The sequence below is a fragment of the Alligator mississippiensis genome, chromosome 4 (genome assembly GCF_030867095.1).
Source record: "Alligator mississippiensis isolate rAllMis1 chromosome 4, rAllMis1, whole genome shotgun sequence".
NCBI classification, from domain to species: Eukaryota; Metazoa; Chordata; order Crocodylia; family Alligatoridae; genus Alligator; species Alligator mississippiensis.
In genome coordinates this window covers 165,424,365-165,437,670 of record NC_081827.1, presented here as the reverse complement: position 1 = coordinate 165,437,670, position 13,306 = coordinate 165,424,365, and the positions used below count along the sequence as shown (strand labels likewise).

Sequence of the window (13,306 nt, the reverse complement as noted above, 5' to 3'; positions counted from 1 at the left end):
TATTTATTTTCTAAATTTTTTAGGGGCCCTGAAGGCTGGATAGAATGGCCTGGCAGGCTGCATCTGGCCCCCTGGCCACATTTAGCCCACCCCTGCCTTAGAACCTGTGAATTAGTTGAAGACATTAAACACCTAGGGATCCCATGGACTTCACTGGAAGGTCTGGGTGCTGAAGCACCTGAAAATCAGACCAAAATAGAAGGCTTCTGCCTTTATCTTTCTGGTTCTTATAACAGTTGTGCCTGTGACTGCAAGAGAATCTTCTTATCCCTTGTCTTGTACAAAAAGAATGGAGGAGCAAGGCGGGGGTGGGGGGGGAGAGGGCAACAGGGAAGATGGCACATAAACCAGCAAGTATTTGTCAAATTACTTGCTCACAAATGGATTGATGCAATGGAAAAGACCAGAGGATGTTCAAGTCTTGCAAGGAGGCTTTAAGATGAAAAATTACCAAGTGTTTAATGCCATTATTGAATTAAGAGCACGTTGCACATTGCTTGCAGGGGAAGCACTTATTTAATTAGATGCTTAATTGCTTTTGGAGTTGACAGGCAAAAGAACCAATTGATCTCCATACAGATAAAGTGTTGCATCTCAAACAAAAGATGAGGGAACAGGAACAGAGTATGCTTTTTTTTTTTTCTTTTTTTTTTTTTTAAGCTGGTCTGTGTTCTTGCCAAGATACAGTCCAGGCCCAACACAAACCAGTTCCAAGGTTACTTAACCGAGACGGTTTTACCTAGAGGTGGAGGGACCTCTCTGTTTCATCTCTGATATGTATATTAACAGCTTGCATGTCTCTTTTTTCCCTGTAGGGTATTTGGCAGCCCAGGCGGTGGCATCCCGAGGCCCCCTGCTCTATTCTGGAGCCCTTTCTGATGGGCAGTTCTATTCTCCTCCCGAGTCCTTTGCAGGTGACAAATGTTTTTCCATCTTCACGGCGTACAGTGGCCTTCTGTGTCTGGGTTTAGTTGCTTCCGCAGCATTCCTTGTGGGTTTCCTCTTCCCTGTTACCACCTCCTGCAAAGCTCCTTGCTGAGCCTTGCCTAATTAGACCACCCCCTTCTTGGCAGTGGAACTAGCAATGCCAACAACAAGCAAGGCTGGAAAGTAAACTCGCTTTGACTTCCCCTGCGTGTGGGGCGGAGGGGGAGGGCTATGTTGTCTAGTTGTTCCTGTGGCCATCTGTGGAGTGGAGGAGAGGTGGAGAACAGTCATACTTAACATTTTGTTGCCTTGACTCTTCTGCACTGCCAGTCAGAGCAGAATGTTTTCTTGGCTGGGTTTAAGCAACAGCTCTAATCCCTGGGACAGAGGGTTGATTAAATGCCCTGCCGGATGTCACTCGGAAGAGGCAAATGTCCTGCCTTCCGCCTTCAAACAGCAGAGCAGTTAATGTCAGCTGGGTGACAGGAGGTGAGGGTAAGATGGAGACTTCATGGCTTTTTCAGAAGGAACATCATCATTTCCTGCTTTTTCTGTCAGAGAAATCATGGGCTCCCCTGCATGGATTTGTGTGTCCAGAGCCGGGGGTGAAGAGGGAGGCCCTATTAGCAAGTTCTATACCTTGTTGTCTCTTTCTTTAGGATCAGATAATGAGTCTGATGAAGAAGGTTTGGGGAGGAAAGTGTTAACGGCTCAGGTAAATGGCGACAAAGTTGCTCCCAATGCTGAGATGCCAGCTTCTTCCCCTGTTACTCAGATTTGTTTTCAGGCTGTGGTTCATGAGACCTGCCCGACATGGGTTCATAACTAGCCCCACAGGATGCTGTGTAAATTGGCTGGGAAGGAAGATCTGTCCCTTTTCCTCTTCTCAGAGAACTGAAAGTCATGAAATGTTTTAGCTACTAAGAGATCTAGGCAGCCGAGTCACATTCCCTTATGGTCTGTGGGACAAGCTGCTTCTGCTCAGAATCCCAGCCACCCCCTCACTGCAACATAAGTTGAACTTCCCTGGCTCCCTATCCCTTTAGCTGCCCTTTTTAAAATGGTTCCATGCTCATGATTACAGCTGTCTTCTGCCTGCTTCCTTCCAGTTTCCTTTAACTCAGTGACCATCCTGAATCAGTAACAGGAGTCTTAGCCCTGCTATCCTGGCCAAATTTTGGCTTAAGTAGCATTCTTCTGCCCCTTTCTAAATCACTCCATAGATGCTGTTCCACCCCTGAGGTGGCTGCATCCGGCACCAAGGGAAGTGACTTTTGGTATGGCTTGTAACATTCCTAGTACTAAAATGCTTTGGAAAGAGAGGGGTACCAATCGCAGAGATGTTCAGCTAGCATGTGAATGACAGTGAGACAGGAATCATGGCTTTCAGGTTCCAGAACACAGGCCTCTGTCTCCTTAAGCAAAAGAAACTTCCTGTAGGGAAAGTGATGGCATTGGGTTCTTTACCTCCAGCCTAGCTACTAGCGTTAACAAGATTCTCTGGTACCCAAGGTCAAATGAACAGATTCTTTTTTCCTCCTAGGAGAAAGAATATATCCAGCAAGGCAAAGACGCAATGGAAGTTGTGGATCAAATCCTAGCCCAGGAGGAAAACTGGAAATTTGAGAAAAGCAATGCAAGTATTGACAGCTCGGCCTGCATGCAGCCCTGCTGTGTTTGTTCAGAGCAGAAGACAAAAGGGGCTTTTGAAACTTTTTTTTTTTTTTGGTGACATGAAGAATTAATAAGCATTACAATTACCTGATTGAATTAGGAATCTATAGCAGTTCAGTTAAATGTAAAATCACCTCTTATTTAATGAGATATTTAATTACCTTCCTGGTTGAACCCATCACTCTTCCGCCCTCTCCTCCTTCCCTGACAGCAGGGGAGTGCAGTTGGCCTTTGACTGCAGTTAGGATGTAGAACCACAGTTGACAGTCTGGTAAAGGATCAAAGGTATGATTCATGTTTGCATTTCATGGTTCAGTCTGAGAGTGCATGAAAAAGCACCCAGGTGACAGCCCTGCTAGAGCTCCCCCTGCTGGACCTGCTGTGTTCCAGTCCCCACGCTTGGCTAATGAGCTGCTAAGCTTCCTTTGGTTTGGGTAGGTTCCAGCAGCGTCTCTTGCTTTGCCTCTGCTGCTTCCTGGGTTCATGCTGTGCCACAAAAGTGAGACTTGGTTTAACTGCCGTAGAGCCCCAGGACTAGTGCTAGCCATCCTGCTCAAACCTTCCCAGGTTCTTTAAGTAAAGCCCTTCCTAAAATTTCAGCCACCTTGGTCTTGTGACCCTGGTCAATGTGGGGAGGTGTTCAGAGTTCTTCCACTGGTGATCCATTGCCTTTATACATCAGCCTGCCTAGGCAGGCAGACTTTCTTGGTTCAGCCACCACCTTTGTCCTAGGGTGCAGAGGTTTTGACTAAAAATATATTATGTTTTAACAACCCTCCTCTTGTTAACCTCCATCTGTGTTATGGCTGAGAAAAAAGCAAGGAAGGCAGACTGTTAACCTCTCAACTGAAATGGAGTTTGAGGCCCAGAGTTTTTCATAACGTCATGCTGGCATTCAGAAGCTGCTTTGAGACTGATTTCCACAATCTTCACACCCAGCCTGAAGGGAGCTCTGACAACCAACTGAAGAATCACCCTATTGTCATCTCTCTTCACCCTCAGGTCTCAAAGTGTTGCCATAGGTTGAGTGCAGTTTCTAACCCTGAATCTTCAAAGTGTGAGACTGTCAGATGGAGACAAACTTCACTACCTGTCCTAGAATTCCTGCAACTGCTTTTCAAGGGGGCTTCATTTCAGTGCTGAATATAGTGATAGAAGAGCATATGGACAAATGCTTAAGATGGAGAACTGCTCCTTGGCAACGTGCATCAGCTGCTACCATCTAACTTTCACATCTGCAAGAGGCTGTAGTGATACAAGTTAGCTGAATCACTCCAACTTTGGCCTTGAATGAACCAGGGTTAAAGCTGTAATGGTTTTGCTTCACTGGTTACAGAATCATGAAGATGTAACAGATGCCCTGTAACATCTTCTGTTTATATCCTTTGATAGCAAAGCAGTTATGCCTGCCTGTACTCAGAGATTTGTATCTGTTTAGACACAAACTTGTTAGTGGGCATGCTGGGGTCAAGGGTGCTATACAACTGTCAGATATTTGACTTGCTAAATGTGACTGATGCTTCTCTTGCACAGGATTTTGGTGATGCTGTTTACACTCTTGAAATACCTTTCCATGGCAAGACCTTTATTTTAAAGGTAAGGGTCTTTTGTATCTAAGCCCCTTGGCACATTATGGCTGTGTCACATGGCCAGAAGCCATGTGCAGAGGAGCTTTGCTTAATGTCCCAGATATAGTCAGACACTCGCTTCCTTTAGTACAGGTCAAAATTCTTCATGAACAGCAAAAAAAATTCTTTATTAGCGCTGTCAAGCCTGTCAATTTGTTGTCCTGGGTAATAAAACCTCTGCTGTATTCTTGCACTGTTCTCTATTGTTCTCTCAGCAAAGCCTCTTCAGGGAAACCCTTTGGCTTGGCAGCTGAAATTAGACTGATTAGAGCTCTGATAAACATACTACAGCCTGGTCTTCATGGCCAAAAGTTGGACCCAGGGACTAAAGACATGTCTTTCAACCCCAGGTTTTTTGTACTACAAGAACAGGCAGATCTGCCTTTGAGATCAAGACTGATTCTACTTCAGATATTGCTTGGCATTAGAAGTTGCTAGGAAGTGATTCATGGCAATGGCTTGGCTATAAACAATGTTTTCTTGAAGCATCCATGATGTGGCTGGCTTTGCTGTGTTTCAGTACATATGCTGCCCCACTTAGAAATGGCAAGTGCCTTACTGAAGAGAGCACATGTTATTGCATTAAATTTCTGCCTCTAAAGATCTGCACGTGGCTGCAGACAAATGTGGGTTGTTTCCTTTTTTGCTGAAGCCCCTCTAATCTCCTCAAACAGCTACATAATCAAATGTTGCTGGTGGACTGAGGAGTGTAATGGCACCATACACTCAGTTTGTATTGAAAATCCATAGAGGAAGCTCACCTAGTCTTCGCCAGTACTGTCTGGCTCTAGCTAGTTCTACTGCTGCTATTTAGCTTTCTGTGAGCTTTTGTTCCACCCCTTTGGTAGTCCCTTGTGACCTTTGTTATCCTGTGCTTTTTAAATAATCTGAAAGGAGGGGAGCCAGATCAAATGGCTCAGTGTCTGCTTCCTCCTATCCCCAGGCCTTCATGCAGTGTCCTGCTGAAACAGTCTACCAGGAAGTTATTCTCCAACCTGAGAAGATGATCCTGTGGAATAGAACAGTGGCAGCTTGCCAGGTGAGTGCTTGGTGAAGATGGCTTTTTAATTACCCCTGCAATCTGGGAGCTGGAACTCCTCAGCACAGAGCCTCCTGCATTTAGCGCCAGGCTTGGATTTGAAACAGTGAGGCGTTAAGTCATCAGGGCTCAACCAGGCGATCTGAATGCTCTGGAACTAGCCAGCTGAGCCAGCAGGTCTATCCAGAAGCCCAGAGCCAAGCCAGTGAGACACGTGGCTGGTAGAGCCCAACTTGTTCTCCCTCCCATGGCTCATTGGAGCTTTCAGCATTTCGGGTGACTGCCATGTTTGGGATCCAAAAGAGACGCCTGCTTGTTGTCCAGAGCAACCCACTCATCACCTGCAAGATGGGCCTGTTGATCTGAATTATATCATTGATGCTGAGTCCTCAAAGGCGTATCTCTGGAAAACCTCAGTGGCTTCTTGTTCTGCTGTTAAAGGCTTATTCAGGACCCACAAGCACTTCCTTCCCGATTGCTCATGTGTGAATCCACAGGCACATTTAAAGGGAGCCTCTCCTGTTATCTTTTTCTTTCAGATCTTACAGCGGATTGAAGACAGCACTATTATCTCATATGATGTTGCTGCTGGGGCTGCAGGTGGTGTAGTGTCACCCAGGTGAGTTTATTCTGCTCCAGTACATTACTGGATCAAGCCCATGAACCTCTTGCTCTAGGCCAATCTGCCTCCCATTGATTTTTCCTGAGGTGTGAAGTACAAAAGCATAGTGTCAAAGAGGGCACATATGAGCTGCCCCGTATGTGGATAATGTCCAAGGTGCTATGTACAGGGTATAAAAAACCCCTGCCAACTAGCTAGCCCTGCACAGAATAGACCCCCTAGGATCCTGGCACCCAGTGTCTCTCTTAGTCACTAAGCAGTCACGAGTCGCACAGGGGCAAATCCTGTTCCACTATGATGGAGGCCTGGAAAACCTCTAATGCAGAAGGTGATTAGCCCTCCTCCTGCTTGGTGCTTTTTGTGACTTTAAAGGTAAGATTGAAGGTGTGTTACAAAGGTAGGTGCACTGATGGCTTTTTTTCCTCTGGTGTCTCGAACAGGGTGGACCAGGATCATACTTGGTGCCTAAGTCCTAGTACCTGTGATCTGGCTCACTGTGTCTGCAGCTAAGATTTTTTTTCGTTACACCTTGTCCCAGCGGTTTAGAAAAGTGCTTCTCAGCCAAGGTGCTGTGGTACTGTGGGGTGCCATGAGATCCTTTTAAAGATGCCATGGGATACTGTGCAATATTTGCACCATTAAGCGTGCAAACAGCTACACAAGATTTGCAAGATAAACCTGGAGATTTCAAATAGGAATCCATAGTGTCAAAACCATTTTGCCCTGGTCTGGGCCTTCTGAGTTATAATCTTCTAGAGCAGAAGAACTGCTCCGTTATGTTTCTGTAGTTGAGAAATGAGTAAAAGCTAAGAGCGAGCATTTTGTGAGGGGGGGCTTTGACTCTAAAAAAGAAGTATTAGTTTAGCATGTTGGCCTTTTCAAGTCTACCTAGTGTAAAATTCCCACTAAATTCCTGAGCACGTACCAGTCTGTCTGTTTGCCTAGGGACTTTGTAAATGTGCGTCGGATTGAGAGAAGAAGAGACAGATATGTTTCCTCAGGGATATCTACCACTCACAGTTTGAAGCCTCCACTGCTCAAATATGTCAGGTAAGAGCTCAGTATACTTTTTATCAGATGAGATTTCCATGCCCATAACAAGCGTGCTCCTGCTTGTGGGTGGGTGTTACCCCCCAGGGCAAACCTGAACATTCTGGAAGTCATTTTATTGGCAGAACTAAGACCACTTCCACTGTCCCTTTTCTTTTTCTGTGTAAAGAGCACTTTGTGCAGAACAACATGGCTTAAGCCAAGGGGGTGATGGGTACTTCAGTGGAACATGGGGAGAACCAGCAGGTCTTAAATCCTGACCAGTTCCACATCCTGTTATGGAATTGACTGGTGCACAAAGACAGTCATAACACGTGTGGGAAATAAGCAGCTGAATGTCTTTCAAACGTTTCATGGGCCCTTGTCATGCGACTGTTTATTACTGTGAAATACCCAGGGTGATGAGGAACTGCTGCAAGATGGAGCCTTTTCCAGAGCACTTGCTGTCACTTCCTCATGCCAAACCTAAGTGGCTGCCCATCTCGTGATGAATTAAGCTGTGTTTGAATCTCTCCAAGCAAGGACTCTCTGTTACTGTCAGAGTCTGAGCCTCCGGAGCCTAGTGACCAGCTGCGCTGCTTCTCTCACTGACTTTGTTTTTCCTGATAATCTGATTAAAGTAATTGACATTTAACTTGAGCCTTTATAGCTGCCTCAGTCTATTTGAGAGCTGGGGATTTTGAGGCCTAGAAAATCTTGCTGGCTCCAATACTCTGCAGCCTCAATTTTTGCACTGTTGCTTTTCCAAGAGGTGAGAACGGACCAGGTGGCTTCATTGTTCTGAAATGTCCCAGCAATCCAAGAGTGTGCACCTTCTTGTGGATACTCAACACAGATCTAAAGGTAAATGTGTTCCCTGTTGGCACGGGATTGGTGTTTCTGGGCCTGCAAAGGTTCAGATACTTGGAGCAGAAGGATAGAAAACCTGTTAGCAAGAAGCACTCGCCCCCCACAAGAACTGCAACCTTTCAACTTGACTGTGTGACCAAATCTACTTCCTCTCCTGCCTATTGGCCAGTTCTAGTTAGATCAGAGCAAACCATTTGAGATCTACATAGGCTTAGCAGCTGTTTTCCTAGCTGACTGGTGATACTGTGAACCCCATTTGAGATGCCTTAAAGGGTCCTGATTTTTGTGGAAAGGAGTACTGAGCAGTTACTGGAATTTGAATATATTTAAAGCACTGCTAGTTGGACCCCCTCCCTCTGCCCCAAGATTACTGTCCTTAAATCTTGGCTACAAATATTGGATCCCTTTGTAAAACAAGGGGGAGTATTTTCGCATTGTTTAGGGCAGCAAAAATAGCCATATATATGAGTCCCCTTTAGACACTTCCCTTGCTTTCATGAGGATGGCAGCTGAATGACTCACTTACTCATGTTGCCAAAGCCATCAATAAAAATATGGCCTCTTGTTGAATACTTGTGTTGGGAGAAGTTTGTTTGCAAATACATTGCAAAAGGCACTTCTGCCCGGAAGGTGACCCAGATCTAGAGTTTTTGGAGGAGATGCCGTATTGCTGTCAGTTCACACAATAGCATATACAGGAACTGAAAACTGGAGGTCAAGAACCTGGGGGGGGGGGGCTGCAGAAAGAGGCATGGGGCAAAGCCTCTCAACTTCCCTGAATTGCACTGATGATGTTGACATGGTAACCTAATGCTAAACAGGGAAACACAAAGGCCTTATTTATTCCTTGGAGTGCCCGCCCTCTGAGGTCTTTTCCTACCCTCAGGAAGAAGCCGATGGGCTGTTTTTTGTTGCTCATAACATGATTAAAAAGGGTTTGAAAAGCCTGCGACATCAGCTGCTATACTGGGGAATCAGACCAAGGCAAGAGCTTAGAGCAGCAGAACACCACTCTCTTGATCACTGCCGCTGTTGTGCAAAGCTTCTTGGGTCTGATTTATTGGGGGGGGTTCTTGATGAAAACTGGCTCTGATGTTTGATCAGCTGCTAAAGAAATTGAGAATTTTCCACAGATAAGGAGAATATTCATTTATACCACATGGAATGGAAATGCACAAGGGCTGTATGTGCTACACTTTAGGGCCTTTTCTGGCCATGTGAGGTTTTTAGGAGAATTTCTTAAGTGGGCAGTTAATAGCCTATTATACTCATGTCTTTCTCCATGGCATCAGTCTCTGATTCACCCTGGGCCTCTTTAGCATTGAAATGTGTGGTTAACTCCACGCTAAGCTTGTTTTGATCAGATATTCCCTTTTTTGACTCCTAAGAAGTGCTGCCAACATCTCTCCCTCTTTCTCTCATACACTCCTATAAGATGACTTCCCATCTCTTACCCACAAAAAACGCTTTCCTTAGTCCCACCCCTCTAGCACACTGTGGAAATCCTGGTGGAAGAGCGTGCTGTTGGAATTGCTTTGGAGAGTAAATCAGGACCTATCACTGATCATTTGCTGAAGTTCTTGGCTGTCTTAAGGTAGCCCTTATGGCTAGGTTGCCCACTGAACAAAATAAAAAAGCTGGTCCCTGTCTCACTCTGCTGTCAGACCCCTCCCATGGGAAAGAAGTAGCTTGAGTATCTTTGCTGTGAAAGCCTTGTGAGCTGCTGCTGCTGCTTTTGACTGTAGTGCTCTCAGATCAGTTGGACAGGTCTGTCTCCACCACTGCTCTTCCCACACAAATGCAGTTGCTTCAAAACAGCTGCCTGTGAGACACATTGGTGTAATTCACAGGGAAATCTGTCTTGAAGCCATCTGTGACCAAAAGGTGAACAGACTCGTGCTAGAAACCAGAGGGCAAGGTCAAGTGCAGTTTGAAATGGGTGGGTGGCTCTTTGTCATGAAGTCTTTTGTGTAGCTGATTCCTAGTGAAACTGGCTCTACAGGAACCATATGTCTGAACCCAGAGTGTTACAAACTACATGAATCATAATCTGTTTGTTTGGGGTTTCTTGTAGGGTCGACTTCCTCGCTACCTTATTCATCAAAGCCTGGCAGCCACCATGTTTGAATTTGTGTTCCACCTCCGGCAGCACATCGGCGAGCTTTCATCCAAGCCTTGAGCAGCAGCTCCTGACACTTCGCCCGATATTCCTTTACCTTCTCTCTCCTTAACATGTCCTTGGCAACAACGTCCAGAACCTGGGGCAAAACCTGCCTGTGAGCTGCAGAGAGCTTGCCACATAGCTGGAAACCACAGCATCTCCTGGCAGCCTCCTCAGGGAAGAGCTGAGACAGAACAGGGGAGGGAGGTGGCTATGACTGCAAAAAACCCCAACAACACCCCAGCACTAACATGTGAATGCACAAACTGCAGAACAGAAAGGGGTGGGAGATGCGTTGGGGTGTCTGACTGGTTCTTTCAGTCCCTGCATGCTCCAGAGAATGTCTTCCTCTTCGCCTCCAATCAGTGATCAAAGTAACAGCTGGCATCAGGAGAAGCGTTTTATGATTTAAACTCTTGTAACATGTGCCAAATACTTTGCTGATCGCTTCTGCTCCTCCTTGTTCTACCAGAAGTTACCATCACTACTGTATGACCCTTCCCATTTGTTCTAGCATTTTTTACATTTTTTTTGTGATAACCATGTGAAGACTTTCATCTGGAACTACTGCATTTACCCAAATGCCTGTATCAGGAGAAGGAAAAAGAGCAGCCCTGTGCATTTAGCTGTCAGAGTGTGACACTGGATGCCATGATTCTGAGTGGGAGCTGCAGATCCTAGTGTGTTACTGACTGTGGGACCCTCTTGCTTCTGATCTTCTAGAAGATAGCTTGGGCCAAGGAGCGGTTGGTGGGCATGTCTCATATGCTGCTGACTATCCTGCATCATTACTGAGTTTCCAGTGACTGGCAGAGTAAGCCCACTGGTAACAGTATCAAGCTAGGTTGTGGGGGGGCCAAAGAGCTCCCTGCCCACTCTCCTGACCCAATCATGGAAACTTCTGACGGTTTAAAAGTGCCTGGGCGAGGACCCCATAACTGGTACCTAGCCTCTGCCCCACTATTACTACTGTCCTGTTCCAGATGCCCATTCCCTTCATCTAAAGGCTGTGAAAAGGGGTGAACATCTCTGTTCATCCACAATATCTATGCACCCCTGGCTACAGATACAGTGGGGTCTCCTTTGTGATTGGACACAGAGCCAGGGACACCTACAAAGTACCTCCCCGCACCCTAAGCCCTTATTTAAATAGCTTTCCTGTACCTTAGGCTCAGCCTCTTAAATTATGTTCCTGACCACCTCTGCACCACATCCAGTGAATGATGGAGCACTGGAGTCTACCTAAACCTATACTTGCTACATCTCACTACCATTACCACCTAATGGGTACGTGGGTGGGGGGCCAGGGAGGGGAATGATTTTTAAATATTAAAAAAGGGAACAAATTTGCCTTAATTAGAGATGTTTGGATTAATAAGTGACTGGGTTAGGCTATGTCCAACTGGGAAGGTCTACTGCAGTGAGGGCTGTCAGACCCAGGAAATTGTGAACCTGTTTTCATCAAGGAGTGCAGTATGCCTGTGTTCTGTGCAAATAATGAAGCCCTTTAGATGAGGGGTAGGTTGTAGAGGGCAGAGAGTTGAAGGTAGGATTAAGAAGAAATATTAACATCAGCTTTTTGACAGGCCTGGCTATGGCTTTTCGCTCTGAATAAGTCTGTTTTGTATAGCCGTGACTAATTTCCTAATGGTTGAAAACACGTCAGCTTGCTCAGTCCCTCTTGCCCAGAGTCCCTTGCAGAAGGGTGTGGGGAGGGGATGGGAAGGTTTTGCACTATCTCCCGTACCTTTCAATGCTGTGGGAATGGTAGACATTCCTCTACATGGCCACCTGTGCAGTGAGTCTTCCTAGGGTTTGTGGTTCTCGTGTATGTACTGGTCTTCCACGTCTCTAGGGGACCTGGCAGAAAGAGCTGGTCACTTTAGCAACCTGTTGCCTTCTGCCTGCAACCTTTGTAACTTGATCAAATAAAAACCTTAACGAGAAGAGACTTTTTTCTGTGCCCCAGTGTTTGTGCTGCAACCCCTCAGCATGTGTACAGTCACTGGTAGCTCAGCAAAGCCAAACTTAAACTGAAGAGCCCTAATAGGAGTCAGATGGCCAGCTCTGTTTAAGTGCTCTGCATTGCTGGGGTTGGAGGATGCACAGTGATGAAGACAGTGCTGCCTATAGCACTTAGGAGTCCCAGGTGCTCTCCCAGCCATGTACTAGCCAGGCTTGATCTAATGCATTCAGTCCAGCAGGACTGTCCCTATGCACCAAGTTAATTTGCAGGAATCATCTGCAGGTAAGTAGCTGCCAGCTGCTGGTCTTCACTGTGTAGCAGTAAGTAAAAGCAGGGGGGGAATGCCCCTCAGCCTGGTGCTTTCCACCACAGGCACCCAAATCCAGTGGTTACAGCTGTGCTGAGTATCCAGCCCCAGCTGTGCCATGTAAATCTGGACAAATCCCTTTCCTTCTCTGTGTCTGCTTTCTCATCTGTATCAAGGTATCCTGTTCTCCCTCACCTTTCTCCAGTATTATGAGGGATACAGTGTGGTCTTCTCCAGGGCTTGTACTGTCCTTGCTGCTGCAGCTAACAAGGGTGATGAGTCAGACCCTCTCCCTTTCTCCATAGCAGTCACATCCTTGCCTCATTCCCTCAAAGCTTTTGGAACTGCTTCTGCATACACCAAGGCTATGTTTGGCCCATTACCTCATGCTTTTCTTTTAAACAAAGCAAAGCCCCAAGCCTTGCAAAATCAGCAGCGATTCAAGGAAGCGGGTTCAGCTGAACATGGTAGCAAAATCCATCTGTCTCTACCTTCCCTGTCCTGGGGGCATATGAGAGCCTGTCCTTGACGTGTGCTCCCCTCAATGCCAGAACAGTCAGGACTTTTCTGCCTGTAGCCAACATGTGTCTGGTGTTGATAAAGCAGAGACTGCCTGCAAATAGCCCAGTCCATAAATGGCATGAATTCCTTGTGGGTTGGGTTGTGGGGATCAGCAGAGCTTCAGCCCTTTTCCAGTGCCAGGTCTTTTAATTATCTAGTAAAATGTGAAGCCCATGTTGTACGGGCCAAGCCTAGTCTAATGAAGCCATTACTAACCACCAGGCCTAGCCACCATCTGAACAGCCAAGCTGGAGTATGACCTACTGCTCACAGGGGGTGCTGATGGTACAGGTAGGGGAGCCTGGACACACCTACGGCTGTGTGCGCATCTTTCTGTCCAGCATATCCTACACATCCTCCTCCTGTGTTCTCCCACTGGACAGCAGAGCGTATAGCACACAGGAGCCTAGTATAATGGCTCTGATCACACAGTGCAGGCTGTACCCATCATGGGGGCAGTTATGTCTATACAAAAGGTGGTGAGAAAGGTCAACTTATCCTGTGTCATACCATAGGCCTCGG

At 46.4% G+C, this 13,306-nt stretch overlaps 2 protein-coding genes across 8 annotated transcripts in view; one reads left to right on the top strand and one right to left on the bottom strand.

The window, feature by feature from the left end:
• The window catches only part of STARD3 (StAR related lipid transfer domain containing 3), a 36,906-nt gene extending 25,005 nt beyond the window's left edge, over positions 1-11,901 (top strand). For all 7 annotated transcript variants that reach the window (XM_014603595.3, XM_059726981.1, XM_014603596.3 and 4 more), the window contains exons 7-15: positions 816-914; positions 1,587-1,642; positions 2,471-2,563; positions 4,135-4,197; positions 5,173-5,268; positions 5,808-5,887; positions 6,836-6,940; positions 7,690-7,783; positions 9,864-11,901. In XM_014603595.3, coding sequence (XP_014459081.1) covers positions 816-914; positions 1,587-1,642; positions 2,471-2,563; positions 4,135-4,197; positions 5,173-5,268; positions 5,808-5,887; positions 6,836-6,940; positions 7,690-7,783; positions 9,864-9,968 — 791 coding nt within the window. In that variant the 3' untranslated portion in view covers positions 9,969-11,901. The remainder of the gene's footprint in view (positions 1-815; positions 915-1,586; positions 1,643-2,470; positions 2,564-4,134; positions 4,198-5,172; positions 5,269-5,807; positions 5,888-6,835; positions 6,941-7,689; positions 7,784-9,863) is intronic.
• Positions 1-13,306, bottom strand: part of PGAP3 (post-GPI attachment to proteins phospholipase 3) — a 97,210-nt gene that overhangs the window by 25,134 nt on the left and 58,770 nt on the right. The gene's annotated exons all lie outside the window — the stretch shown is intronic.